The sequence below is a fragment of the Lepidochelys kempii genome, chromosome 24, assembly GCF_965140285.1.
Source record: "Lepidochelys kempii isolate rLepKem1 chromosome 24, rLepKem1.hap1, whole genome shotgun sequence".
Lineage (NCBI taxonomy): Eukaryota > Metazoa > Chordata > Testudines > Cheloniidae > Lepidochelys > Lepidochelys kempii.
The window spans coordinates 1,936,212-1,963,425 of NC_136403.1; the positions used below are offsets into that span (position 1 = coordinate 1,936,212).

Genomic DNA, 27,214 nt, shown 5'->3' on the forward strand with positions numbered 1-27,214 from the left:
TCCCACAATCCCTTGGGAAAGAATCAGAGTGGCTCCGTTTAGCACGGGCTACGGCCCCTGAGGTCCCAGCCGGGCTGACAGCACACACTGGAGAGCGCAGGCCCCGTGGGGACACGGCCACTGGGGCAGGGCCTGGCACTGAGGCGTCTTGCCCCCGGGGGCTGATCACCCGGGCTGACTCTGCGGCGTAGACCTGTCCTGAGCGTGGCGGGAGCAGAGAGAGGACACGGGAACCGTGCGTGACAGAACAGCCTCCTCCCCAGAAGCCCCCACTTTAGTAGGTCTTCCCCATGCAACACGTCTTGCTCCTCCCTAGCGATCGGAGGACCACGAATTCTCTGAGCTCAACTCTGCACTGAGCACCTGCCCTCCAGATCTGTTATTGCCCCCCCTTATTTCTTCCCCTGACCTTTCAATTCTCTCTCTGCTCTTCCCTTCTTGCCATGGCCCTTTGCATCGTCCAGCTACCTTCACCGCAGGAGCTCTCCCAAACTTGCTCCCCAGCCTCTGGCTGCTAAGCAACAGGTCCCCCGCCCTCCTGTGCATCGTGTTCACTGGGAATCCCCTGTCACCACCCTGCTGATTGCTGCTGTGGAAGCGGGCGATAGTGCCCTTGTTGTTTCCTTTAACTCTAGGCCCAGCCTCTGCCCATAAAATTGGGCCTGGGTGGAACCATCTCCCCAAGCGCTGTTAGCGAGAGGCATTGCCCAAGTCACTGCACACAAGGGGCTGGCTTCTGCTGAGTGAATCTGGAGTCACTCCTTTGACTTCAGTGGAGTCACTCTGGATTGACACCGGTGTAACTGAGAACAGGACACGTCAGAGGCTCATCTGGACAGCGGGTGTGGGGTTTGTCCATCTGACCTGCATGCCTGGTGCATCACAGGAGAAGGTGCAGGAGAATTCAGATCTGAGTCCAGGCAACACCTGAAAACATCTGGAGAGCAATGGGCAGGGAGGTGGCAGGCAACCAGGATCCTGGCAACAAGATCAGCTTTCCATTGCGCCTCTCCCAGGCTAGAAACCAGGGCTCCCCCAGGGAGCTCAGAGCATATAAGAGGGAGCTTCCCAGCCTACCATGCCCCGGACTCTCCGCTTTTCCTTTTGCTCTCGTCTTGGTAAGTTCGTTCTGTTTTATAACATTGGCTGTTGTGGCCTTTAACAAGCTGACTCTCCAGAGCGCAGTCTCCCTCCCCTCTCCAGATGTGCCACACCCTTGGCAGCATGCCCAGGGTTAGCGGAGCCTCTCCTCAGCTGCGCATGCCCCTCCCTGGCACACAGCGTTAAGCGTCCCTCTCGCCAGATGTGCATGTCCCTTTCCAGATGTGCACCCCCCTCCCTTGCAGGCACAGTACCGGGGAACCCCACGCCACACCTGTGCAGCCCCATGTGCACCCCACATGTGCACCACATGTGCACCCCCCGCCCCCCAGCCGTTATTCACAGAGCCAGAGGGCGGCACTCTCCAGGAGGCGCGGGCTGAGCTGCAGGGCACACTGGCTGTGAGACGCTTCTGGGCGTTGGCCCAGTGTCCTCCGCGCAGTTCTCCCCTGGCTGGCTGATCTCACCTGCTTTCTGGCTGGTGCAGGCCCGGCTCCGGCTCTTGAGCTGGGAGATACTGGTGCCACACCGGTTATGTCGCTAACACCTGGGGGTCCCAGGGAAGGTTGCTTGGCTCCCTCCTTTGCATGCTCAGTAGCAGCCCTGGCCTCACCCGGCAGTGCTGTGCAGGCTCCATTCCCGGGACCCTGGTTCCTGTGGCCCCTTTGGACTCCTAACCGGCTCTAAGGGAAGCTACTTTTCTGAGAGGAACCAGAATTTTTTAAACTCGTCGTGGGACTGTTGGCTTGAGATTCCCAGGGGGATTCCTGGCCTGCTATAGCAGCAGTTTTCCTGTTTGCCTGGATGCTCTGTGGCTCATTTTCCAGAGGCTGGGTTGGCACTGAAGGCTGGGGGCACGGTGGCATTTCCCTCCCCTCCCCGTCAGGTTTTGGATATGCTCCCGACTCACCCCCCTCGTTGGAGATTCCTGCCTTGTTAACTCATCCTGAGCTTGGCTGCTTCCCCCTGCAGGATCTTTGCTGGTGCCCTTAGTTCCCTCTGTCCTGGAGAGATTTTCAACATCTGAGCTGGTGGGATTATAATTGGAAGGGGACGGGGACTGAGAGACTGAAGAACGCAGATTTGATTGGAAAATAACAAAATTTGACCCCAAATTCCCTTAAATGCCTTTGAAATTCCCAGGCAGTAAGACCCACCTACTCTGGTTGCTAGTGTGAGTCAAGAGAACAGCTCTGCATCTCTGGGCAGGGCCTTAGCCCCAAGATGCCCAGCTGCACCCTCCCTGTGGCTAACTCCTATTGCTGGTGTTTACTCATTTTATGGCTTAATGGCTTTGCAATGCTCTGAGGCACTAAGCCCTGTATTTTACAGCTCCTGACTTCCTATGAGCCAGGCTGTGATAAGAGAAATGGATGATCCAGCATGTGCAACTGCCCTGTGGCCCTGGACAGGACCTTCCCCATAATCCTCACTCTTAATTGTTAACCACCCGTCTGCCAGGCAGCTTCCCATTTTGTTATGGTAGCACTTAGAAGCCCTCTCCAAAGAGCCTCCAGTCTGAATAGACAAGACAGGCAAAGGATGGGCTATAACGGAGACCCAGAGAGATGAGGGGATGTGCCCAGGGTCATGCAGGGAGGCAGTGACAGAGCAGGGAATTGAAGCCTGCTTTACCTGGGCCGTAACCAGTGAGCTAGACGAGAAACGGGCCACGGCAAGGCATGGACAGCGCCACCTGAGCAGCTGGCCATCCCCCGGGGGGATATGAACGAGGGGCCCACGTTTCCCATCTGTCCCTGCAACGAGACACAGCTGCATCTAACACTGCTGGCCTCTTCCTTCCTGGGCTCTGTTCATGGCAGCCCAGGCAGCCGGCAGCCCCGAATGCAACAGGCTTAACCACCTTGCGGCCGCTTCCTCAAATGCAGCATGTGGTTGGCCACCGAGACTCCACTTCACCCTGGCTCCCCGTGCCATGATTCAGACCTCCTTCTGGAGCCAGCTTGCAGCTCACACACTCCCGGAAGCGGGCGATTTGCTCTACTCAGGTACTGAGCACAGCCAGGCAGATGGTGCAAGCACTGGGCAGAAAGGAGGAGGCTCGATGACAGGAGAGTACGCAGTGGTGGTGTAGCCATGTCTGTCCCAGGGTACTCGTGAGGTCCCAGCTTTTACTGGACCAACTTCTTGTCTCTCTCATGATGTTGGTCCAAGAAAAGCTATTCCCCCTCCCCACCTGCAGCCTGTCTCTTGAACAGGACAATATGGCTTTTCACGGCTTCTTCTTAGCATATGTGCAATGTGCTGTTGGTGGCCCATGACTGGGATTCATCACCAAGTTTGGTCCGATCGGATCATTAGCATCCCTGGCTTGGGCTGGGTACTGACAGGGAGTGCGACGTGAACGCTGATCCGCGCCCCCAGGAACTCTCAAAGGGACCTCCCTTCCAGGGGCTGGGTGCGCATCTGGCTTGTTGGGGGTACGTGGGGTTACATTCCTGAGCCAGCATCTGGGACTTGGGGGTGTGTGTGAGAATTCTCTCCAGAGACCAAACCGTGGCCTGTCAGCAATAATCGGCTCATCTCCCAGCGTAACCGGCGCAGATGCCTGTTAACTAACATTAGCCAGATGGCACTAGAAACGTGCAAAGCGCCGTGGAAGGTTACTGCTGCTCCGGACTGTGCATTCACCTTCAGCCCAACAGCATCGGCGGAAGGGTGGGCTCGTGGTCAGGGCACTGGGCTGGGACACGGGTTTGATTCCTGGCTCTGTCGCCTATGACCTGGGGCAAACCACTGACTCTCTCCGGGCCTCCGGCTCCCACCTGTGACATGGTCTGGTGTCTGTTTAGACCCAGCCCCCAGGGTCCCTGATCTTGGTGGGTACCACTGTCCTACCCTGAAGAATGAAGCTATTGGCTGGAGAGCACTTTGAAAAAGGAAAGTGCTGTGTTGAAAGCTAAGTATTAGAGCTGCAGGGCTGGTATCTGACTGCCACAGCCTGTCTGCTCCTAGCCTTGCTCACGGGGGCTTGTCTGCACAGTTCTTCCTGTGGCGGGCCCCGTTTCACCGTGCCAGGCCCTGTTCTCTCTTTCAGACTGATGTGGACGTGCACCATGGAAACGCCTCTGGAAAAGGCCTTGGCAACCTTAGTCTGCACCTTCCACAAGTACTCGGGGAAGGAAGGCAGCAAGCTGACCCTGAGCAAGGGGGAACTGAAGGAGCTGGTGAAGAACGAGCTGGGGCTGGGGGACGTGAGTGCTTCGGAAAAAATTTTGGGGGTTGAAAAAAGAGCAACTTTTTGGATCAAAATGAGCATTTTGGTTCTGATCAAACTCTCCTAGCTTTCTCCCCAAACTGATCCGATCTGAGATTTTTGCAAAACTGAATTCTGAATAAAATTTGGGGTTTTTTTTCACCCAAAACATGAAAAAAAAATCCACAGGAAATTTAGGACGAAAAAATGAACATTTTTCAAAGCCCCCCCCCCAGTTTTTTGGCCCAACCAACTGGTCAGTTTGATCTTGTGAAATCAGACCCCCGAGGTCTGATTCGCAGATCCCTGTCCCTATGCTTGGGGGATGGATGCCTTCCCCAGGGTTGGATTTGGCCTGGTATCTTTGCCCACCGTGCTCATTTCAGGCCTGGGGTTTGTATTCCTCCCAAGGAAGCTTTGCTCCAATTTAGCAGCTGCCCCTCCCAATTCAGCCCGCTGCCCGAGTGGGAGGGAAAGTAACATTAATGTCTCCTCCCTGTTCTGTAGCATGGTTAGCAGTGGCCCAGGAGCCAAGGCTCCAGGTTTCACTGCATCATTAACGAGCCAGATTACAATAAAGGGAAAGAAAAACCAGCACCTGGGGCCAGTGCAGATCCCTGGAGGTTTTATCTAGTCTGTTTGGCTTCTCTCACCCTTTCCTGCAGAGAATGAAGGAGGGAGGCATTGAGCAGCTCATGAAAAGCCTAGACCGGAACAGCGACCAGGAAATCGACTTCAAGGAATACTCGGTTTTCCTGTCCACCTTGTGCATGGCCTACAATGACTTCTTCCGGGGAGGGAGCAAGTAGCTGGGGGGAAGAAGGGGGCTTAGACCAGGAGGCAAAGCCCCTGGCTCTGGATACTGTCCGGCTGCTTTCAATAAAAATAGTTCTGTCCACAGTTCTCCCAGTGTTCTGTGTTTCCTCCTGTCCAGCATTCCTTCCGTCCACCGTTCTGTACCATCTATCCAGGCTAGAATATCTCGTGCCAGACAGATCTCTTTTCTCTTTGCCTGTCTGTCCCTACATTCCCCATGCACCTCTATCCAGCCGTCTAGACTGCGGGGGCAGGGGCTGTTTCTCTGCGTCTCTGCAGGCCCTCGCACAACAGCCGAGAGCCTCGAGTTAGTTCGGTGCCTAACTCCCAATGGATCCCTTTGAGAATATGGGTGGGGCCCTAATCTCAGTCATGGCTCCCAGGGGCACCTGTACCTGTAACAACAACACACCTGGGCCTAGGCTGTGTCCAGGCTCTTGGGAGGGAGCTGGGCTGGGAGGTGACTCCCAAGGTGAAGGCCGACCTGCGGCTGGATGGGCGGCGCTCTGGGGTCTGGGGAGGGTCTGTGTGTCTGGGGGAATTCCCAGCGCTCTTCATCGGGGTCCCGTGGGTCACTGAGGGCAGCCCCCCGGGCTATCCTGCCTCACTGGTGCCCCTGGCTTCTTGCCCCGGCGGGAACCTGCCTGCATTGCAGACCACACCGGAGCCTTGGCACCCGCCTGCTGCAGCCCAGCTGGGCTAAGCCGGGGGCAGGGAGCTGGGTGAGGTGGGGAACAGGGAGAAGGGGCCCGGGCACGTCCAGGACAGGGCATACTGGGGGCAGCCCCATGAGTGGGCGGGGCTACGGGGACAGAGGGGGCGTGGCCTCCCCCGCCACACCCAGCCCCCCTCTCCCCGGGGCAGTGGGGCGGGCGGCGGGGCTGGGCTCCGGTCCGCTATATAACAACCGCCCTCGGGCGGCTCCCGCACCCCAGCCCCGCGCCGCCTTCGCTCTCGCAGCCCGCTCCGTCGTCTTGGGTGAGTCCGGTTCGGTCCTCTCCTCCCGCCCCGGACCGGGCGGGGGGCGTGGGGCTCCCCTCCCTGCCCGCAGCTGAGCCCCACACCCCAGGGTCCGGGTCCGGATCCGTTCCCTGGGGCTCTGGACCCCCGCGGCTCCGGGAGCTCCGCGCCCGCCGGGCTTGCCCGATCCGTGTTCACACGGTCCGCCGCTGCGGGCAGCCCGAATCCGGCTCCGCTCCGCGCCGGGCGCCTCGCAAAGCCACAAGCGGCTGCGGCCCGGGGTCTGCGCCCCGCCGGCCCGGCTCGGTGCAGAGGGAGGAAATCTCCGCCAGAGCCGGGCGGGGCCGGGCGACTCCCAGTCTGCGGCCAAGTCACTTACGCAACAGCCCGTCGCCTCGGGTCTGGTTTTCCTGGAAGACCTGGCGACCGCTTGTGGAAACGGGGAGAAAACCGTGGACCCGCCCCCGCTTTATACCGAGACTCGCTGTACAAGTGGGTGCCCCGTTGCGTGGAAAGAGGCTGGTGGGGGGGCTGCAAGAATCCCCTCTGCCCCCTGCTGGGCCTCGGGGCTGCCGGAAAATGACGGGGGGCAGACGGGTGGGGCAGGCTGGTCCCCCATGGAAGGAAGGACACAGACCCGAGACCAAATTCGGCCCTTGGTCGCCCTCCTTTGGTCTCTCTGGTTGTGCCATAGAGCCCCTCACCCTGGGGTCTGGTCACCTACAGTCTCTGCTGTGAGCCCCTGGAGCCTTTCCTCTCCATCCGGCATCTGACCTCCCCCCCGGCTCTGGGCTGAGCTCACCCCGGGGCTAACGCACCAGTGGGGAGGGGGTGGCGTTGGGGTGAGACACAACGACAAGAGAACCTAACCAGCTGTCTCACCCAATGCCCACGGAGGAGCTTGGGAATCTGTCTGCTGAATTCAGTGCCTAGCGGACCAAGGCCAAGATCTGTGTAAATTTGAGACAATCCCTCAATCTGGCCATTCACTCTGTGCAGGTCCCTTCCCCCAGGCCTGCTGTCTGTTGGCTCCCTCCCCGGGCACTGAAGGGCATAAATTCCTCTCCCTCCATTTTCTGGGAATGCCAAATTTATGCCGCTCTCCTGAGAGATGCTGGGCGGGAAGCCAGGTGAAAGAGCCCCCGGTGCCTTGGAGTGCTTCCTGGATGGGGAGCAGAATCCTTTGGGGCTGAGTTAGGGGGAGTTCCTCAAACTTCCCAGCTCCTTGGGCTTGCCCGCTTGTCCTGTTCATTCGGGCTTGTCTCTGCCCCCCAGGGCACGGATTCCAGGGATGGCTTTACTCTTCCAGTTCTAGTGCTTCTGTTTCCAGAATGGGTCCTCTGTTCCCCTGTGGCTCCGTGTCCTGGCCTCACTCACCAACTGTCTTCTCCCCTCAGATCTACCCACCACAGACCTGCAGAGATGGCATGCCCTCTGGACCAGGCCATCGGGCTCTTGGTTTGCACTTTCCACAAGTACTCGGAAAAGGAAGGGGACAAGAACACGCTGAGCAAGAAGGAGCTGAAAGAGCTAATCAAGAAGGAGTTGACCCTCGGGGCGGTGAGTGTGGCTGGAGATGGGGGTCACAGGTGTTTTAGGATTTGCAAGTTGGACTTGGTGAAAATCAGCCCCCAGAAAAAGACATCCTCTGTTATCGTCGTAAGCACATTAGTGACCTAGGCCAGCTCCCTGACTGCAGCTGGTTCTGCTGTGAGTGAAGGAGACGAGTTAGGTTTGGCTGCATTACATTAGTGCAGAGAGGCCCCGGCCAGAGCTGTACAAACGGGAGAGCCCCTGCCCACAAATGCTTACAACCTAAATAGACAAAGCGTAAGAGGGGTGAGAGGCGGGAAGTGAGCTGCGCAAAGTTGCAGAGCTGGGACCAGACCCTGCGTCCCCACGTCCCATTCCAGAGCCCTTACCCACAGCCCATCCTGGAGATCTTTGCAGCTCTCTGTGAAGGCAGAAATACTGCAGCCTGGGGCCAGAGCCACCTCTTGTTCCACCCCCTCTGCATCACTGTGGCAGCTACAAAGCTGGCAAATCTCCTCAGGTAAGAATTCCCCAGGATAGTCTGCTCCTGCACCACCCGCTCCGGGGACGAGCAGGGTGAAGAGGGGTGTGTGGGGGCAGAGTGCCCCCTAGGAGCCATAGGTAACTGCCCCCAGGATCGGAGCTCTCAGGGCTGCCTGCTCGGTGACACCCAAAGTTGTTTGGGCGTCTTTTGCACTTTACACAGCAAAAAAACACGTGAAGAAACTATGTGGGGTCCCAAGTCACCACCAGCCCCCTTCCCCCCGCCCCAGCACCTGCATGCTAAACCAAACCATCAAACTCTCTCCTCTCATAGCAGTGATTGTGGGCTGGGAAAGGAGGCTTCTGGGAAATGTTAAACCCTGCACCAATGACCACCCCCGCCCCCCCCCCCCATTGCACCTGGCCCTTGGAACCCAAACCTTCCCCTCCATGGGTTATGAGTGGCTTCTGTGCTTTCCTCTGGCTCTAGAAACTGAACGATGCTGAAATTGTTGGGCTCATGGAGGATCTGGACCGGAACAAGGACCAGGAAGTCAACTTCCAGGAGTACCTGACTTTCCTGGGTGCCCTGTCCATGATTTACAACGATGCTTTGAAGGGATATAAGAAGTAGACAGGCCGAAGCAGCAGGCCCAGCATGCTGGGGAATGGGCCCCGATAGGTCACGGCGTATCCAATAAAATTTTGTTTTGTACGATTGTTGCTGGGGTCTGTTTTTGTAAAGCTCAATAAATGTTGTTGGATTTTGAGAGGGTTTCAGGAGCTGGGCTCCAGGCGGGGCTGGGACAAACGGAACGAGCCAAATGAACGAGGTGTGGAGGGTTTATCGGTTTAGTGGGTGAGGGCGGAAAGTCCGGAGAGGGGGATGAGCACCAGGGAGATGCTGCATCACTTCACCTGACTAGGAGAGGTCTGTGTCTCGCATACTCCAAGTCAGGGAGAGAAAGGGCTTGTCTAGACTGGCAATCTGGGGTGGGAATCCACCCCGAGCGAGCCCGGTGCAGACTAGGGGCAGCGAGCGAGGACTAGACCAGCTGCGCTAACAAACTGTTCACACGCAGCAGCTGGGCGCTCACAGACACTCTGACCGTGGCAGGCTAGATTCACGCCCTGCCTCGGCGTGGTCTGATGGCTCACACGCCCTGAGCCTCAGAACGAGCTGGTGTCCACAGCCGGGCCTGGGAGACGCAGGGGCCTTTCTGGGGTGGGTCAATCAGAGCTGCCCCGCCCTTTTGGCCAAGGACAGGGAGATGCCGACCCAGCCTTCTGCCTCGCCGCAGCGCTCAGGTGAGCCGTGGGAGCGGCGGGGGGGGCTGCCGCTGTGTCACCATGGCAACACCTGCGTGGCAGGGCTTGGCTCACGCGCCTGGGGCCTTGTCCGCGTGTGTCAGGTGAGGGGAAGAGCTAGCTGCCGTCTCAGCAGGAGTCTCCCAGCCAGAGAGAAATCCAGCGCCATCCCAGGGCGAGAAAAGCCACCGGGGGCCGTTGACAAATCTGCCTTTAAAGGGGCCCTGCGCCCCCTTGGCCCTAGGGTCATGACTGCGCAGGATGCGGTCCCATCCTGGGCAGATCTGGGTGTCACGCTGGCAATGCTTGGCCCCAGCGGGCTCTTCAAACAAAGGAGTGACTCGTTCCTCCCTGGAATGCCGTGGTGACAGGCGACGCCTGCTACCATGATGGTACATGGCACTCGCGTAGAGCGAATGTCTGTCTAGTGCCATAAACTATTGATCTGCCTCCAGACACCCCCATCTAGCCAGTGAGCAATATTGTGTCTCCCCCCCCACACTGTAGCTCTCTGGGCCAATCCCCAGCGACCCCTAGGGCTGTGTATTTATCCAGCCCCTGTTGGCTGGGCTGGAGCTTTCTGTACTGGGCAGAGAGTAAACCTCGCAGAGGGAGGGGGGCGGTCCCAGCATAACGTCACTCGACCCAGGGCAGAGGAGTCATTACGAATAGGGATATTAGGGCTGCACAGCAAGGGAATGCTTCCTGCTTGTGAGATGGATGGTTCTTGTTTGTACGGCAGGAGAACCGACCAAACTCAGGGCCCCGTCAGGCCTGCTGATGTGTATGTAGGCCCAGTCCTGCCCCACAGAGCTTCCAGTGTAACGGACGAGACAGACATGGGGTGGTGGAAAAGGAGATGGAGGTACAGAGACTCGAGCAAGGGGCAGAGCCAGGCGTAAAACCCAGGAGCCCCGTTTCCCACGCTGGACCAAGGGCTGCGGGACACGCTAGGGGGAATGCACCTGCTCCAGCCATCCAGTGGTTGACCTCGACTGTCTCTGACTGATCCCGCGCTGCAGCACCAGGCAGGTGAAAGCAGGCTGGAGCTGTGCTCGGACTCCCAGGCGAACAATGTAGCTTGGACGGGGCTCAGCTCCTGGCCGGAGATTCCAGGAGCACTCTAGGGTGTATTTCTTGTCAACTGCTGGAAATGACCCACCTTGATTATCACTACAAAAGGTTTTTTTTCTCTCCTGCTGGTAATAGCTCACCTTACCTGATCACTCTCATTAGAGTGTGTATCCTAACACCCATTGTTTCATGTTCTCTGTGTATATAAAATCTCCCTACTGTATTTGCCACTGAATGCATCCGATGAAGTGAGCTGTAGCCCACGAAAGCTTGTGCTCAAATAAATGGGTTAGTCTCTAAGGGGCCACACGTCCTCCTGTTCTTTTAACCAGGGGCACGCGTACCCCTGGCAGGGGCGTGGAACAATGTGTGCAGAGCAGGTGCTGAGAGCCACTGAACCAAACTGTAAACCCTGCATTTGATGGAAACCACTTCAAGCCAGGGGGTGTGGCAGCCCCCCCCGTTCCAGCACCTATGACTCCTGGCGTACGCAGAGATCTTCCAGGGGGTACGTCACCTCAGCTAGAGACTCGCCTAGTTTTACAACAGGATACAGAAAAGCCCGAGCGAAGTCAGTACAAACTAACATTTCATACAGACAATGACTTGTTTAGACTGCTCTGGGTGCTATACACTGAAATGTAAGTACAAGATCTATAGTCCAATCGATTTATTTGATAATTAGATGGTAACAAGGAGGAAGTCAGCAGTTTGTCAGTACTAGTGAGCTATGACCCTCCTGTAATTTTATGTCTGATTTTGTAAGCAAGTTGTTTTCAAGTGAGGTGAAACTTGGGGGTACGCAGGACTGATCAGACTCTGAAAGGGGGACTGTCATCCGGAAAGGTTGAGCCGCTGGTGTAGATAACAGAACTCAGCAGCGGCACCTGGAGGACAAACCGGCTCACTACAGAGATGGCTGTCAAACTTTGCCAGGATGCACTTGCTCGATTGCCCCTTAGGAGTTAATTTTAACACCACAGGGGCTTCCCTGGAGCTCTTTGGGCCTGATCCTCTGCTCCACTGAAGTCAATGCAGCTGCTCTGGTTTACGCCAGCCAAGGGGCTAGCCTTTTGCCATTGTGGTCTGGCCGGAATAAGCGTGTTTGTGGTATTCAGGTTTCGGTTGCCCCGTGAAGAGAGTTACCAGACAAAAGGCACCAGAGCAAAGATGGCAAAGGTGACCGCTAAACATCTGGGGCCCGCTGCCCTGCTGGTGTAAATCAAGGCAGCTCTATTGGGGCAGCGAATTCTCAAGATCGCTGCGTGAATGCCCGGTTGCCATGCGAACCAGCCTTGTGCCAAGCCTTGCCAACATCTCAGGATGTGGTTAGGAGAAGGCCAGCATTGCCATGCTCAGATGCGCCACATAGCAATGAAAGCCAAGAGCACAACACGCATTCTTGCAGGACTGTCCTACTTGTGAGGGTATTGGCCCTGCTAAATGATCCCTGGAATCCCTCAGCCGAATATCCAGGACGGTGATCAAGCAGGTTCTCAGCCTCTCTCACCGCTCATTTTGCGCAGTTAGGGCTTCAGCAGTGACCCAAATGGGCCTCTCTGGTATTGTTGTTCCAGCGGGAAGCCTCCTTCGCTGACATCAGACCCAGGGGTTCCAGGCACTCAACGTTACCAATCAGCCAGCCAGGGTCAGAGATCCCAGAGTGACACGTTCAGCACACACCAGGGTTTGTTTGTTCTTTGAAATCGGCCAGCAGAGCCGATTGCTCACGTACCCGGCACCATGCACAGGGAAGAGCAGCGTGGTCAGACCAGCTAACCGGAGCAGGAATGCATGAAACACACTGACGCTAACTCAGGCCAGCGTGATAACTCGGGCGTTTAAGTGATGCACACATAGTACTCTCGGCTAGAGCCTCAGCTGAAATCCATGGAGCTCCCCCCAGCTGAAGAGCCGGGCCTCTGAAACAGGAGACTTGGCCCCAAAAGTGACAAGCACCACTGGGCCAGAGAGATAGAGCTAGGCTGTTGCTGAGGATCTGGTCCAGTAGCTCTGCTAACCCCAACCGGCATCCCATAAAATGTTACACTGTTGCCAAGTTTTGTGATATTTGGTGTTTTTCTTTTAAAGCAGCAGCTCCTGGAGTCCTGTGATTACATGAGAACCGTCTTCTTCTTCTAGCCCTAGTCCCAACTATATGGGAGTGGGTCTTCCGGCCCTTCTTTGCCATTCCAGTTGGTCTTGAAGTGGTCCCTCGTAAATTCTGTAGTTAATCACATTTTTTTATATGACATCCACCCATCTAGTTTTGGATCTTCCAACCCTTCTCTTACCCTCCACTTCTAAGTGTAACACCCTGTTTCCTATATGTTCTTCCACCCTTCTTGTCACAGGCCCAGACCATCGAAGCCTGGATTCCTGGAGCTTTTCTATAATTGGGGCCACCTTCCCCCTTCCCTGGATTCTTTTGCTCTGAACATGGTCCAGCCTTGTAACTCCAAGCATCCGTCTTAACATTTTCCTTTCGTGCTCTGTTCTTCTCTCTTCCTCAGTGCCCAGAGTTCAGAGCCACACCAAAGGCAGGCCTAATTACATGAGAACCTCAGCTTTAATTAAAAAGAAAGAGGTTTCTAGTCCTTATTGTTTCAGAGAAAAGCCTGAAAACATGACCCAAGTTCACCTGAAAGCTCAAAATCCAAAGGCACCCCCCCAAGATGTTTTTTAAAATCTCATGGTTTTGAAGCCAGTGCGATATTTTGGGTGCCTCATTCATGATTTTAAATGTTTTGGGTTGGCAATATTATAAACAAATTATCCATCCATCCTCCTGGATCCTTATCTATCTATCCGTCCGTCCTTCTTCCTGCAATCTCTCTCTCTCCCTCCATAGACACCCCGCGTCCATCCATCCATCTCCTCACCACCTGCAATATGTCCTTTCTCTGCAATAAATCAGCTACCCCAGCACAACCAGGACTCAGAAACGGCAGGCTCAGAGGGATACAGGCTTCGGGGGAGACATGCTTGCTGAAGTGGAGAGGGATTCCACGCTGCGGGCAGAGCACAGCTGCGTGGAGGATCGTACAGCCTGGCCCGTGTGTAAAAAAGCAGGCCGAATTATTGAAATTCATTAAACCCGGCCTGCTGCATTTAAAGAAGAGCAACAACCTGAAGTGCCACCAGGTGGCAGGCGGGAGACCGAGCTCCCTGTGTCTACAGGCATGTGTGGGGAGCGGGTTGTGTTAGCCGTGGGGTGTGTTTACGGGACAGGCTGCGAGATGGCAGCGAAGCTATGGACGGCGTGCGCTTGGCGTTTACCAGGTCGATGGAGATTCACATGCTCTTGTGTGTTAGGGCCGATGGGGGGACTGGTTTCTTTGCTCCAGGTCGCATCCCGTGTTGGGCCGGTGTAACCCTCTGAACCCTGCCGGTCTCCGAGTGGGGGCATGGCTTCTGGGCCCCCAGAAGAGGCACCGACAGCGTCCCAGAAGCTGGCGGGCTCCACGGCATTAGCCGGCAGGGTAAATGATTCTCCCTTGGTTCCGTGCGGCGGGGTGGCTCTGGGCTTTGCTTCCGCAGCCTCTCCAGGGAGCGGTCACCTGTGTCCTAATGCCCCACTCACGAAAATAGGCTGCAGCGTTGCCGGGTGCGTTGGCAGGCCAAGCCAGATGCCGCCGGCCGGGAAAAATAATTAAAACCCACGGGAGGTGGAAGGAACTGACCTCTGGATCCCGGCACCTCAGTGGGGAGAGAAGCAAAGTACCCGAGGGATTGCCTAATGAGGGGAGATAAAGGAGCTAATTAAGGCCTCATTGTTTTTAGAAGCAGCAAGGTCCTGAAACCCCAAAAGGAGTCAATGCGTGTCAAGTGCTGGGTGCTGGGTAATTCCCTAGTGTAGACAAGGCCCAGGAGTGGGTGGATGATGGTCTATACATCCAAGCAGGAAGGAGAGAGAGGTGTTATAAATGATCAGCTGCCTCCTGAGCACCCCTTTGTGGCCTGGGGTGGCGCTGCAGGGCCCTGCCTCAGTTTCCCCTCGCTTGTGGGGATCTTCCAAAACTTCACCCAGCCTGTCTCATTTTAAAACATTCCCCTTCAGGAAGAGGATCAAATTTATTTAGTCCCTACAAACATTGGTCTTCCAGGCCCCTTCAAGCACCAGTTCCATGGTTTGAATAGTTCTCTCAGCATTGAAGCAGGAGACCCCCGCCCTCCTTCCTGGAGCTGGGTTATCATCCAAGCCCTCCTCAAGCCAGCTGTGGCTTCACGCCGGTCACACGCTCCGCATTCTCCCCACCTGGGGAGGTGAGCGAAGCTGGTCGCAGGTGGGCTGGGGCCCGTCTCCCCTGACTGCAGAGACACGTGGCAGGAGACAGCCCCTGCCTCAGAGAGCTCCCGGCCTAGGTGGACCAGGCAGACAAAGGAAGGATCATCCCATTTTACAGGTGGGGAACTAAGTGACTGGTCCAGGTCACGCAAGGGTCTGTGGCGGAGCGATGCTTGAAGCCAGCTCTCCCGAGGCTTTGCCCACGAGCAGGTCTTTCTTCCCTTCCCATAGGTCCCTTCTCCCACTCACCCCTAGGATCCACAGCTCCCGGCGTTGCCTCTGTCCTGCCACGCTGCCCTCCACTGAAGGAGGATTTTCCTCGCCCCGCCCCTGGAATTCACCAGGAGGGCGCAAGACGCATCTGTGTAGCCATCTCGACTTGACTGCGTCCTCTCTTCTGTCGGTCCCTTGTCTCCCTAGGCTGTGAGCTCCCTGGGTGGGGGTCCTGCTTTCTTGGCTAGCAAACCACAGCCACTCTATAAACAGTAGCCATCTGACTGCCTGGCCTGCCCCGAGGGTTGCCAACTTTCTACTCACACAAAACCGAACACCTCTGCCCTGCCCCGCCCCCTCCTCTGAGACCCCTCCTGTGCCCCGCCCCTTCTCTGAGGCACCGCCCCTGCTCACTCCATCCCCTCCCTCCCCGTCGCTCGCTCTCCTCACCCTCACTCACTCGCTCATTGTCACCGGGCTGACTCGGGGCTGGGGTATTGGAGGGGGTGAGGGCTCCAGCTGTGAGTGAGGGCTCTGGGGTGGGGCCAGGGATGAGGAATTTGGGGTGCCAGAAATGAGGGGTTCAGGGTGTGGTAGGGAGCTCTGCGCTGAGGCAGGGGGTTGCAATGCGGGTGTGTGTGAGGGCTCTGTTTGGGGTTGCAGGCTCTGGGGTGGGGATGGGGATGGGCATGAGAGGTTTGAGGTGTGGGAGGAGGCTCCGGGCTGGGATTGAGGGGTTTGGAGGGCAGGAGGGGGATCAGGTCTGGGGCAGGGGGTTGGGGTGTGTGTGTGGGGGGGTCTCAGGGGTGCAGGCCTCAAGCAGCTCCTGAAAGCAGCCGGCATATCCCCTCTCCGGCTCCTACACGGAGGTGCGGCCAGGTGGCACTGTGTGCTGCCCCATCTTCAGGCACTGCTGCCGCAGTTCCCGGCCAATGGGAGCTGCAGTGGCAGCGCTTGGGGCGGGGGCAGCCTGTGGAGCCCCCTGGCTGCCCCTACGCCTAAGAGCTGGAGTGGGGACATGCCAGCCGCTTCCTGGGAGCCGCGTGGTGTGGAGGCTAGCACGGAGCCTGCCTGCCCTGCGGTGAGGCGCCACCAACCGGACAGTCATCAGCGCTGACCGGAGCCGCCAGGTTCTGTTTTCAACCTGCACCACAATGGCCATTTGCAAGCCAGGCGCCATGCCCGGCACCCCACGTCGATGATTCTTTGCCGTGGAGGCTGAGGGCTCCTCTTCCGGGCTGCTGCCGTCCGCTCTTGCTTTAGCTAGTTAGCTGAGATCCCAACCACAGCGTGCCTTCCTTTTGCCGCGCCTCGTGTCCTTACCCCGGGGAACTGAGCAAAGGGCGGTTTTGAGATCCGCTGGCAGATCCCGCTCCAGAGGGCACCGTGGTGTGCGCAGAGCCAACCGCACGGCAGATCTTCTCTTGCCAGCTGCACTGAGCCAACAGGCCCTGGCAAGGCCAGGGGTTGAAGAGGAGGGAGCAGGGAGAGGCTGGAGCCCGGGGCAGGCCTGGGTCCATAGCTCTCCTCCCTCATGCGTCTCATTTGGCCAGGCGGGATGCAAGTGGGCAGCAGCACAAGGTGCCGTGGTTTGAAATCGGCTCTTCTCTGATGCCGGCTGTGAGAGGAGAAGGGAACCTGCCCATCCTGAGGGCAGGGGTGGGGTCACAGTCACACGCTGGAGCGCCGCCTTGGGGGGACGTCCACGCGTGGTTTTTTCGGACACCCAGTAAACGTGCTGTGCACGTCATCCCACTGTTATGGAAATGCGAAAGGGAAGAGGACATCTTGCAGGGCAGGCTGGTGCCTGGTTGCCACATTAACTATTGCTGCTGTTATTAAAACAACGGAAGAGGGAAACCCCAAACCCTGAGACATGGGGAAATCACACGTGCTGAGAGGCAGCATGGGATAAGGCACTGGACGGGGAGTCAGGAGATTGGGGTAAACCCCATTTGTCATTTGTTACCATCAGCCGTGTCCTGCAGTCCACGTAAGGTCCGGTCTCCACCCAAAGGGTGTCAGACGTTAACCACTGTGGTCTGATTAAAGCAGTATCACTCCCTATGCGTCGGTGGGGTTACACTGGTACAACGGTGTTTATACTTCCTGGGAGGGAAGGGGAATCAGGCGCAGGCGCTCCCTGACTTACAGAATCGTTCAGTCCCGGAATGCCTTGCACAACTCGAATTTTGCGTCGGTCGGAAACGTATACCCGACCATTACGCAAAACACAACCAAACAAAAAACCCCCAACCACCTTCTATTGCTAGTTTACGGAACCTTTTCCATAAGTGCGGATACGTGTAGGTCGGGTCTCGCGTAACCTGGGGAGCATCTGTACACTGGTCAAAGCAGCCTTCATACTGGTGTAACTGCATCCACATTACAGGCGGTACCGGTCTATGTTGGTAAAAAAAAATCCACCCTCCCTGCCCCGCCCAAACTCACAGAGCTACATGGGTACAGAAAAGACGTGTCGATCAAGACTAAGGGCTTGTCTGCACTGGCAAGTTTTGTCACCGAAACCGGCCTTTTGGCGACGAAACAGCAAGAGCGTATGCACTGCAATGGGACTTTTGTCTCGAAAAACGTGCAGTTTTGGCGACAAAAAACTTCCACCCCACGAGAGACTTTTGTCTGTTCCCCCCCTTTATTGTCGACAAGGAGCCAGTGTAGACACTGCTTCCGCCAGTATCCCACAATGCCTGCCCTGGGTGCTCTGCTCAGTGTTTTGATCTCCGCTGCCCTGCAGGCATGCGCCCCTCCCCTTTCAAAGCTCCGGGAAGTATCTGTGTGCTGTTCCTTTGGGGAACAAACCAAGAGCAAATCATTGGCATGCTCCTGTTCTGCCCTGCGCTAGGGACACAGCAGCAGGCAGACAGCCGGTGAGGGGGAGCGGGACAGACTGCTGGGCTGCTTTGCCATTCCTCAGCAGGGAGAGCTCACGGAGCTACTCACGATGCTGCTCGAGGCTGTGGGAGAACTCGGAGAGAATCCCAAGATGCGCAGCCATCAGCTCTTCCTTCCCACAACACGGCACTCTGGGATACATACTCCCGGTGCATTGCTCACCCTGTCGATGACGGTGTCCCCAGTGTGGACATGATCTGTCGACAGAGGGAGCACGGGTGAACACCCTTTGGTGATTTTTGTTTTGTCGACTTTTGAGTGTCGACATAAGTTTTGTCAGCTTAACTTGGTAGTGTAGACAAGCCCTAAGAATCAAAGACAGGGAGCCGAGTTCTGCTGTTAATTACACTGATGTAAACCAGGAGTAACTTTGCTGCTGTGAAACTGCTGCTATGTGAGATCAGAACCAGGCCAGTGATGGGCCTGTATCAAACAAAGCCAGCGGTACTTAACCATGGGCTTTGCTGATCCAGGCCCCTAAGCACTCAGACAACGAATTCAAAGTGTATTAGGCTCAGGGTTGTAAAACAAAGGTGTCTTGGGTTCATCCGTTTATCTCAGTTTATTGTTTGAAGGCATTAGGTGTGTCCCTCTCCGCTCATTAAGTCAAAAGGTTCCTAGAACTGGAGAAATTCAGACTTACTCATTTTATTAATTTACCTAATCTATTTGCTTGTATTTTGCAATAGACAGAACTGCAGTGATCAAGTTTTAAATGATCTTAGTAGCCAAGGAAGGCACAAAAGGCTATTAGTCCTAAATCCAAACGAGTTTCCTTGTTACAGCCCAAGATGGTGTATTGAAACTGGATCCCCTGGAATCTGGCTCACTTGTTCTTTTACACCGAAACGAAGCTGAACTTAATCATTCATGTCAGTGGGTCACCAAAGTTATGGTGACTTCATTTCTATTAACAGTGAAAAGATCTGGATTCTTACTCTGGTTTATTAGGGAGACAGCATGGTCCAGAGGCCAATGCACTAGACTGGGACTGTTGTATTAATATAAATGGATACAGGGGTCTAAAGAACCAAAGATGTAAACGTGACCCTGAAACTGTCCAACCCTAAACAGCTTGAACCGAGGTTTGGGGTTTGGTATCCAGTGATGACACCTGCTGAATACCAGGGCACGCCCGCCAATAGGCATCTTTTAAACCTCATATTAAAGATACAGAAAAGAAGGAAAAACCTTTGAAATGTAAGGTATTAAGTGAGGCCTTTGTCTTCACAACATCCCTTGTTTTCTTTTTCCAGAATCTCAGTATAGATGCTTATGCAACTGTGACATTCCTAAGCCCTATATTCTGTGCTACAGGCCAGGAAGCCTGGAGGAATGGAACAAGCTATGTCTCTCCTCCAAATCATCTTTTTGGTTCTGGCTTTGTACAGCCCTTAGCATAATGGGGGCCTGGTCCCGGGCTGGGGATCCTCAGGGCTACTGCAATCCAAATAACTAATAATAATTTTTCCAATCGTGAACAATCTCCAGGAACCTGAGAGAACCCCCCAAAAACTATAGGGAACTTAATGAAACAGAACCAGCCATAGCAAACAAGGCTATCACCTTTTCCATCATTACAACAGAAACAGTCAACCCCTCTTCCCATCTAGTCATAAAGGAAGAGAGGGTGGCCATGACCCCCTTGAAGCCGATTTGAGACCTCTGGAGGTTGAGAATTCATGATTTAGTCTATAGCATTACTGATAGACAGGTTTATACCATCAATAAAAACCTATCTACACAGGAAGTCAATTTAGCACCATTCTAGCAATGGCTTGGTTTTGGCGAGTGACTATAGACAGATGTTATAGAAAGAGAAGTGAGGTGTAGGGGAGCGAAAGCCCTTAATTAACCTTAATTGGGGAGGGTTCAGAAGAGAGACACAAGAATGATGTTTTTAGAAGACTGGGAAACCTGCTTGAAAGACTTGAGACGTCCAATCTGTTTAGTTTATCAAAACTAGGTTAAGAGGTGACTTGATCATGGTCTATAAGTATCTACCTAGGGAAAAGATGTCTGATACTAGAGGTCATTTTTGCTTTAGCAGACAAAAGCATAGCAAGATCCAATGGCTGGATGTTGAAGCTAGACAAATTCAAACAGGAAATAAGATGCAATTTCTTGACAGTGAGGGTAATGAACCATTGGGACATCTTCTAAAGAGACACGGTGGTTTCTCCATCACTTGAAGTCTCTAAATCACGACTGGAGATTCATAAATTCATAGATTCATAGATATTTAGGTCAGAAGGGGCCACTATGATCATCTAGTCTGACCTCCTGCACAACGCAGGCCACAGAACTTCACTCACCCACTCCTGCGAAAAAAACCTCTCACCTATGTCTGAGCTATTGAAGTCCTCAAATCGTGGTTTAAAGACTTCAAGGAGCAGAGAATCCTCCAGCAAGTGACCCGTGCCCCATGCTACAGAGGAAGGCGAAAAACCTCCAGGGCCTCTTCCAATCTGCCCTGGAGGAAAATTCCTTCCCGACCCCAAATATGGCGATCCGCTAAACCCTGAGCATATGGGCAAGATTCACCAGCCAGATACTACAGAAAATTCTTTCCTGGGTAACTCAGATCCCACCCCATCTAATATCCCATCACAGGCCATTGGGCCTATTTACCATGAATATTTAATTACCAAAACCATATTATCCTATCATACCATCTCCTCCATAAATTTATCGAGTTTAATCTTAAAGCCAGATAGATCTTTTGCTCCCACTGCTTCCCTTGGAAGGCTATTCCAAAAATTCACTCCTCTGATGGTTAGAAACCTTCGTCTAATTTCAAGTCTAAACTTCCTGGTGGCCAGTTTATATCCATTTGTTTTTGTGTCCACATTGGTACTGAGCTTAAATAATTCCTCTCCCTCTCCGATATTTTTATCCCTCTGATATATTTATAGAGAGCAATCATATCTCCCCTCAGCCTTCTTTTGGTTAGGCTAAACAAGCCAAGCTCCTTGAGTCTCCTTTCATAAGACAAATTTTCCATTCCTCGGATCATCGTAGTAGCCCTTCTCTGTACCTGTTCCAGTTTGAATTCATCCTTCTTAAACATGGGAGACCAGAATTGCACACAGTATTCCAGATGAGGTCTCACCAGTGCCTTGTACAACGGTACTAAAATCTCCTTATCCCTAATGGAAATACCTCTCCTGATGCATCCCAAGACTGGATTAGCTTTTTTCATGGCCATATCACATTGGCGGCACATAGTCATCCTATGATCAACCAATACTCCAAGGTCCTTCTCCTCCTCCGTTACTTCTAATTGATGCGTCCCCAGCTTATAACTGAAATTCTTGTTATTAATCCCTAAATGCATAACCTTACACTTCTCACTATTAAATTTCATCCTATTACTATTACTCCAGTTTACAAGGTCATCCAGATCCTCCTGTAGGATATCCCTGTCCTTCTCTAAATTGGCAATACCTCCCAGCTTTGTATCATCCGCAAACTTTATTAGCAAACTCCCACTTTTTGTGCCGAGGTCAGTAATAAAAAGATTAAATAAGATTGGTCCCAAAACCGATCCTTGAGGAACTCCACTGGTAACCTCCTTCCAGCTTGACAGTTCACCTTTCAGTAGGACCCATTGTAGTCTCCCCTTTAACCAATTCCTTATCCACCTTTCAATTTTCCTATTGATCCCCATCTTATCCAATTTAACTAATAATTCCCTATGTGGCACGGTATCAAACGCCTTACTGAAATCTAGGTAAATTAGATCCACTGCGTTTCCTTTGTCTAAAAAATCTGTTACTTTCTCAAAGAAGGAGATCAGGTTGGATTGGCATGATCTACCTTTTGTAAAACCATGTTGTATTTTGTCCCATTTACCATTGACTTCAATGTCCTTAACTACCTTCTCCTTCAAAATTTTTTCCAAGACCTTGCATACTACAGATGTCAAACTAACAGGCCTGTAGTTACCCAGATCACTCTTTTTCCCTTTCTTAAAAATAGGAACTATGGTAGCAATTCTCCAATCATACGGCACAACCCCTGAGTTTACAGATTCATTAAAAATTCTTGCTAATGGGTTTGCAATTTCATGTGCCAGTTCCTTTAATATTCTTGGATGAAGATTATCTGGGCCCCCCGATTTAGTCCCATTAAGCTGTTTGAGTTTCACTTCTACCTCAGATATGGTAATATCTACCTCCATAGCCTCATTCCCATTTGTCATGCTACCATTATCCCTAAGATCCTTTTTAGTCTTATTAAAGACAGAGGCAAAGTATTTGTTTAGATATTGGGCCATGCCTAGATTATCCCTGACCTCCACTCCATCCTCAGTGTTTTGCGGTCCCACTTCTTCTTTCTTTGTTTTCTTCTTATTTATATGGCTATAGAACCTTTTACTATTGGTTTTAATTCCCTTTGCAAGGTCCAACTCTACTTGACTTTTAACCTGTCTCACTTTATCCCTACATGTTCTGACCTCAATAAGGTAGCTTTCCTTGCTGATCCCTCCCATCTTCCACTCCTTGTAGGCTTTCTGCTTTTTCTTAATCACCTCCCTGAGATGCTTGCTCATCCAGCTTGGTCTACAACTCCTGCCTATGAATTTTTTCCCCTTTCTTGGGATGCAGGCTTCCGATAGCTTCTGCAGCTTTGATTTAAAATAATCCCAGGCCTCCTCTGCCTTTAGATCCATAAATTCTTCAGTCCAATCCACTTCCTTAACTAATTTCCTTAATTTTTGAAAGTCAGCCCTTTTGAAATCAAAAACCCTAGTTGCAGATTTATTTTTGTTAATCCTTCCGTTCAGTTTGAACTGAATTAGCTCATGATCACTTGAGCCAAGATTATCCCCTACAACCATTTCTTCTATGAGGTCCTCACTACTCACCAAAACCAAATCATTTCTTCTATGAGGTCCTCACTACTCACCAAAATGGCACCCCCTCTAGTCGGTTCAGCAACTACTTGCTGAAGGAATCCATCAGCTATCGCACCTAGGAAAATCTGAGCCTGATTATTATTACTAGCACTCATCCTCCAGTCTGTATCTGGGAAGTTAAAGTCTCCCATGATCACACAGTTTCCATGAGTATTTACTTTATTAAAAACCTTAAAGAGGGCTCTATCCATATCCAAATTAGATCCCGGCGGTCTATAGCTCACCCCAAGCACTATCCCAGGGGAGGCTCGAGTAGTTTTCTTCCCCAATGTCATTTTTGCCCAGACGGACTCTGTCTTATCCATTCCATCGCTTCTTATTTCTTTACATTCTACCTCCTCAGTGATAGACAATGCTACTCCACCACCTTTACCTTTATTTCGGTCTTTCCTAAACAGCACATCCCCTTCAACACCCGTAGTCCAGTCATGACGACTATTCCACCCTGTTTCTGGTCTCCCTAGAATATCTGCTTTCACTTCCTGCACCAGTACCTCTAGTTCCTCCATTTTGTTACCCAGGCTCCTCGCGTTGCTGTACAAACATCTTCATTTTTGCTGTTTGGCCTCGCTCACATTCTGTACCCTATTAGGCACGGTCATTCTACAGCCAGTATGACCTATTAGACTGGTATCCACGCTGCCCTTCCTCCTTATAGCCATTCTCCTACCCATTGCTGTATCCTCTCTTACTTTGTTTTCTTTCCTCTCAATGCTAAAATCCGGCGTGGAGATTACCTGGACATCTCCCAACCATCTCCCCCAGATTCCTAGTTTAAAGCTCTCTTAATCAGTTGTGCCAGCCTCCATCCTAGAAGTCTGTTTCCTTCCCTACTCAGATGAAGTCCATCCCGAGAGAACTGTCCTCTGTCCATGAATGCCTCCCAGTGGCCACACATCCCAAAGCCCTCCTTATAGCACCACTGCCTAAGCCATCTGTTGATAGCCATAATCTTGTCACGCCTTTGTTGCCCTTCTCTAGGAACAGGCAGAATCCCACTAAAGATCACCTGAGCCTCAATTTCCTTAAGCATGTTCCCCAGCCTAGCATAGTCTCCCTTAATACTTTCCAGCGAGAATCTAGCCGTATCATTTGTTCCCACATGAAGGATAATTAGGGGGTTCTTTCCTGCTCCCTTTAGGATCCTTTTCAACCTCAGGTCTACATCCCGTATCTTAGCACCTGGAAGACAGCACACCCTCCTATTCTCTGGATCAGCTCTGGTTACAGGCCTGTCTATTCTTCTCAGTAAAGAGTCCCCAATCACATAAACCTGCCTTTTCCTGGTGATGGTGCTATTCTCCAGTATATCCCCTGTTCCCTCTGGCTGCAAGTTCTTTCCATTCCTATTCTCCCTTGTAATCCTCTTCAACCCATCCTCTATCCTCCTGGGGCTCATATTTGGTATAGTCTCCATTAACTCTTCCCCTTTTCCTATAGGACTAGCCACTCTTCTCTTCTTCCTTGCCCTTCCATCTTCAGTGATTACCTGCTGAGCCCCTTCTTCATTTTCCAACTCTGCAAACCTGTTCTTGAGCTCTATTTCTCCTCCACTAGCCCGTCTTTTCCTCTATCTGGTTCTTTTAGTCACATGCTTCCACTGACCACTTTCCTCACCCAGCAGTCTCCCCGCAGAATTCCTCAGTCCTGCTTCCATCTGCAAGTCTGAGCTTTTCCCTTCAGATACCTCATGTCTTTGCTCCATAACCTGCTCAAACCCCTTCCTAAACTCAACCAGACTTTCCACCTGCATCTCCAAACCTCGGATCTTTTCCTCCATCAGCTCTAGCAGACGGCCTTTCATACAGACAAAACTCTTACCTGGTACCCCCTCCAGGATCATGGACATACGGCAGCTTCCACATCCAGTCATCTTCACTGTGTCTTCCACGACATGGGTCACTCCCACTGCTGCCTCTGTGTCTGTCATCACCTTCCCGCCTAAATCCTGTTAAGCTGGGAAACACAAACCACACCAAAACACCACCCCCCACAGCACAAACAAACCCCAAACAAGCACCACAAGGCAAACTCCCCTGACAAACTCCCCCTCAGACTCCCCTGTTTACAGCTCTGTTTGCTGGCTCCTGTGCCACTCCCTGACTGGCTGGCTCCCTTTCTAGGACCTGTAGTCAGAGAAGCCCCGGCCCCTAATCAGGGCTCAGCTTCTCTCCCAGCACAAAGGCACACGCGAGTTCACCCACAAATTATTGGCTGGATACAGGAATTACTGGGTAAAATTCTGTGGCCTGTGTTATGGAGAATGTTGGATTAGATGGCTCCTTCTGGCCTTAGAAAATCTATGAGTCAGTCAATAAGTGTGGCAAGGATATTTTCCATTGGAGAAGGCAGTTAGTGGACATGTTTTAAAGACTGATACATGTGCCATTTGACCTTCCAGTCATAGAATCATAGAATCATAGAATATCAGGGTTGGAAGGGACCTCAGGAGGTCATCTAGTCCAACCCCCGGCTCAAAGCAGGACCGATCCCCGACTAAATCATCCCAGCCAGGGCTTTGTCAAGCCTGACCTTAAAAACTTCTAGGGAAGGAGATTCCACCACCTCCCTAGGTAACGCATTCCAGTGCTTCACCACCCTCCTAGTGAAAAAGTTTTTCCTAATATCCAATCTAAATCTCCCCCACTGCAACTTGAGACCATTACTACAGCACAGCTACAGACTAGGGACCGAATGGCTAGGCAGCAGTTCTGCGGAAAAGGACCTAGGGGTGACAGTGGGGACGAGAAGCTGGATATGAGCCAGCAATGTGCCCTTGTTGCCAAGAAGGCCAATGGCATTTTGGGATGTATAAGTAGGGGCATAGCGAGCAGATCGAGGGACGTGATCGTCCCCCTCTATTCGACATTGGTGAGGCCTCATCTGGAGTACTGTGTCCAGTTTTGGGCCCCACACTACAAGAAGGATGTGGATAAATTGGAGAGAGTCCAGCGAAGGGCAACAAAAATGATTAGGGGTCTGGAACACATGAGTTATGAGGAGAGGCTGAGGGAACTGGGATTGTTTAGTCTGCAGAAGAGAAGAATGAGGGGGGATTTGATAGCTGCTTTCAACTACCTGAGAGGTAGTTCCAGAGAGGATGGTTCTAGACTATTCTCAGTGGTGGAAGAGGACAGGACAAGGAGTAATGGTCTCAAGTTGCAGTGGGGGAGGTTTAGGTTGGATATTAGGAAAAACTTTTTCACTAGGAGGGTGGTGAAACACTGGAATGCGTTGCCTAGGGAGGTGGTGGAATCTCCTTCCCTAGAAGTTTTTAAGGTCAGGCTTGACAAAGCCCTGGCTGGGATGATTTAGTCGGGGATCGGTCCTGCTTTGAGCCGGGGGTTGGACTAGATGACCTCCTGAGGTCCCTTCCAACCCTGATATTCTATGATTCTATGATTCTAGGATTCTACTCCTTGCTCTGTCATCTGCTACCACTGAGAACAGTCTAGAGCCATCCTCTTTGGAACCCCCTTTCAGGTAGTTGAAAGCAGCTATCAAATCCCCCCTCATTCTTCTCTTCTGAAGACTAAACAACCCAAGTTTCCTCAGCCTCTCCTCATAAGTCATGTGTTCCAGTCCCCTAATCATTTTTCTTGTCCTCCGCTGGACTCTTTCCAATTTTTCCACATCCTTCTTGTAGCGTGGGGCCCCAAACTGGACACAGTACTCCAGATGAGGCCTCACCAGTGTTCAATAGAGGGGAACGATCACGTCCCTCGATCTGCTGGCAATGCCCCTACTTATACATCCCAAAATGCCATTGGCCTTCTTGGCAACAAGGTCACACTGTTGACTCATATCCAACTTCTCATCTACTGTAACCCCTAGGTCCTTTTCTGCAGAACTGCTGCCGAGCCAATCGGTCCCTAGTCCGTAGCGGTGCATTGGATTCTTCCATCCTAAGTGCAGGACCCTGCACTTGTCCTTGTTGAACCTCATCAGATTTCTTTTGGCCCAATCCTTCAATTTGTCTAGGTCCCTCTGTATCCTATCCCTACCCTCCAGCGTATCTACCACTCCTCCCATTTGGGGGGGGGGGAATCCAGAGAGACAAAAGATTCTCGCCTTGTGCCAAAGCTATTAAAGGGGGTGGAACAGAACAAAGGAGGCTGACATCATGAGAAATCCCCTAGTTACCACCTGAGCTGGAACTGACAAGGACTGTACCAGGGGAAAGGATTGGGCCCAGACTAAGAAGAAGTCTAGTCTGTGAAAGAAGCTTATTGGAACATCTGAGGGAAATACTTTGACCCAAGATCAAGGCAAGCTGAACATTACGGTCTGTGCTAAGCTGTCTTTGTTACCTTACAGAGCGTGCCAAGGAAGGGGTCGAGCCTGCAAATTGAGGTTCCTGAGGCATACCCTTGGAGAAATAGAAAAG

At 52.8% G+C, this 27,214-nt stretch overlaps 2 protein-coding genes across 2 annotated transcripts; both read left to right on the plus strand.

Moving 5' to 3' along the window:
* Nucleotides 1-4,163: 4,163 nt before the first annotated feature.
* On the plus strand, nucleotides 4,164-5,127 carry S100A5 (S100 calcium binding protein A5). Its single transcript, XM_078850467.1, has 2 exons — nucleotides 4,164-4,316; nucleotides 4,984-5,127. The coding sequence occupies exons 1-2, from the start codon at nucleotides 4,164-4,166 to the stop codon at nucleotides 5,125-5,127; spliced, it is 297 nt and encodes a 98-aa protein (XP_078706593.1).
* Nucleotides 5,128-6,004: 877 nt separating this feature from the next.
* Nucleotides 6,005-8,830, plus strand: LOC144929849 (protein S100-A6). The gene is made up of 3 exons (XM_078850466.1): nucleotides 6,005-6,112; nucleotides 7,492-7,654; nucleotides 8,601-8,830. Exons 2-3 carry the CDS (start codon nucleotides 7,517-7,519, stop codon nucleotides 8,742-8,744), a joined length of 282 nt encoding a protein of 93 aa, XP_078706592.1. The 5' UTR covers nucleotides 6,005-6,112; nucleotides 7,492-7,516; the 3' UTR covers nucleotides 8,745-8,830.
* Nucleotides 8,831-27,214: the final 18,384 nt, after the last annotated feature.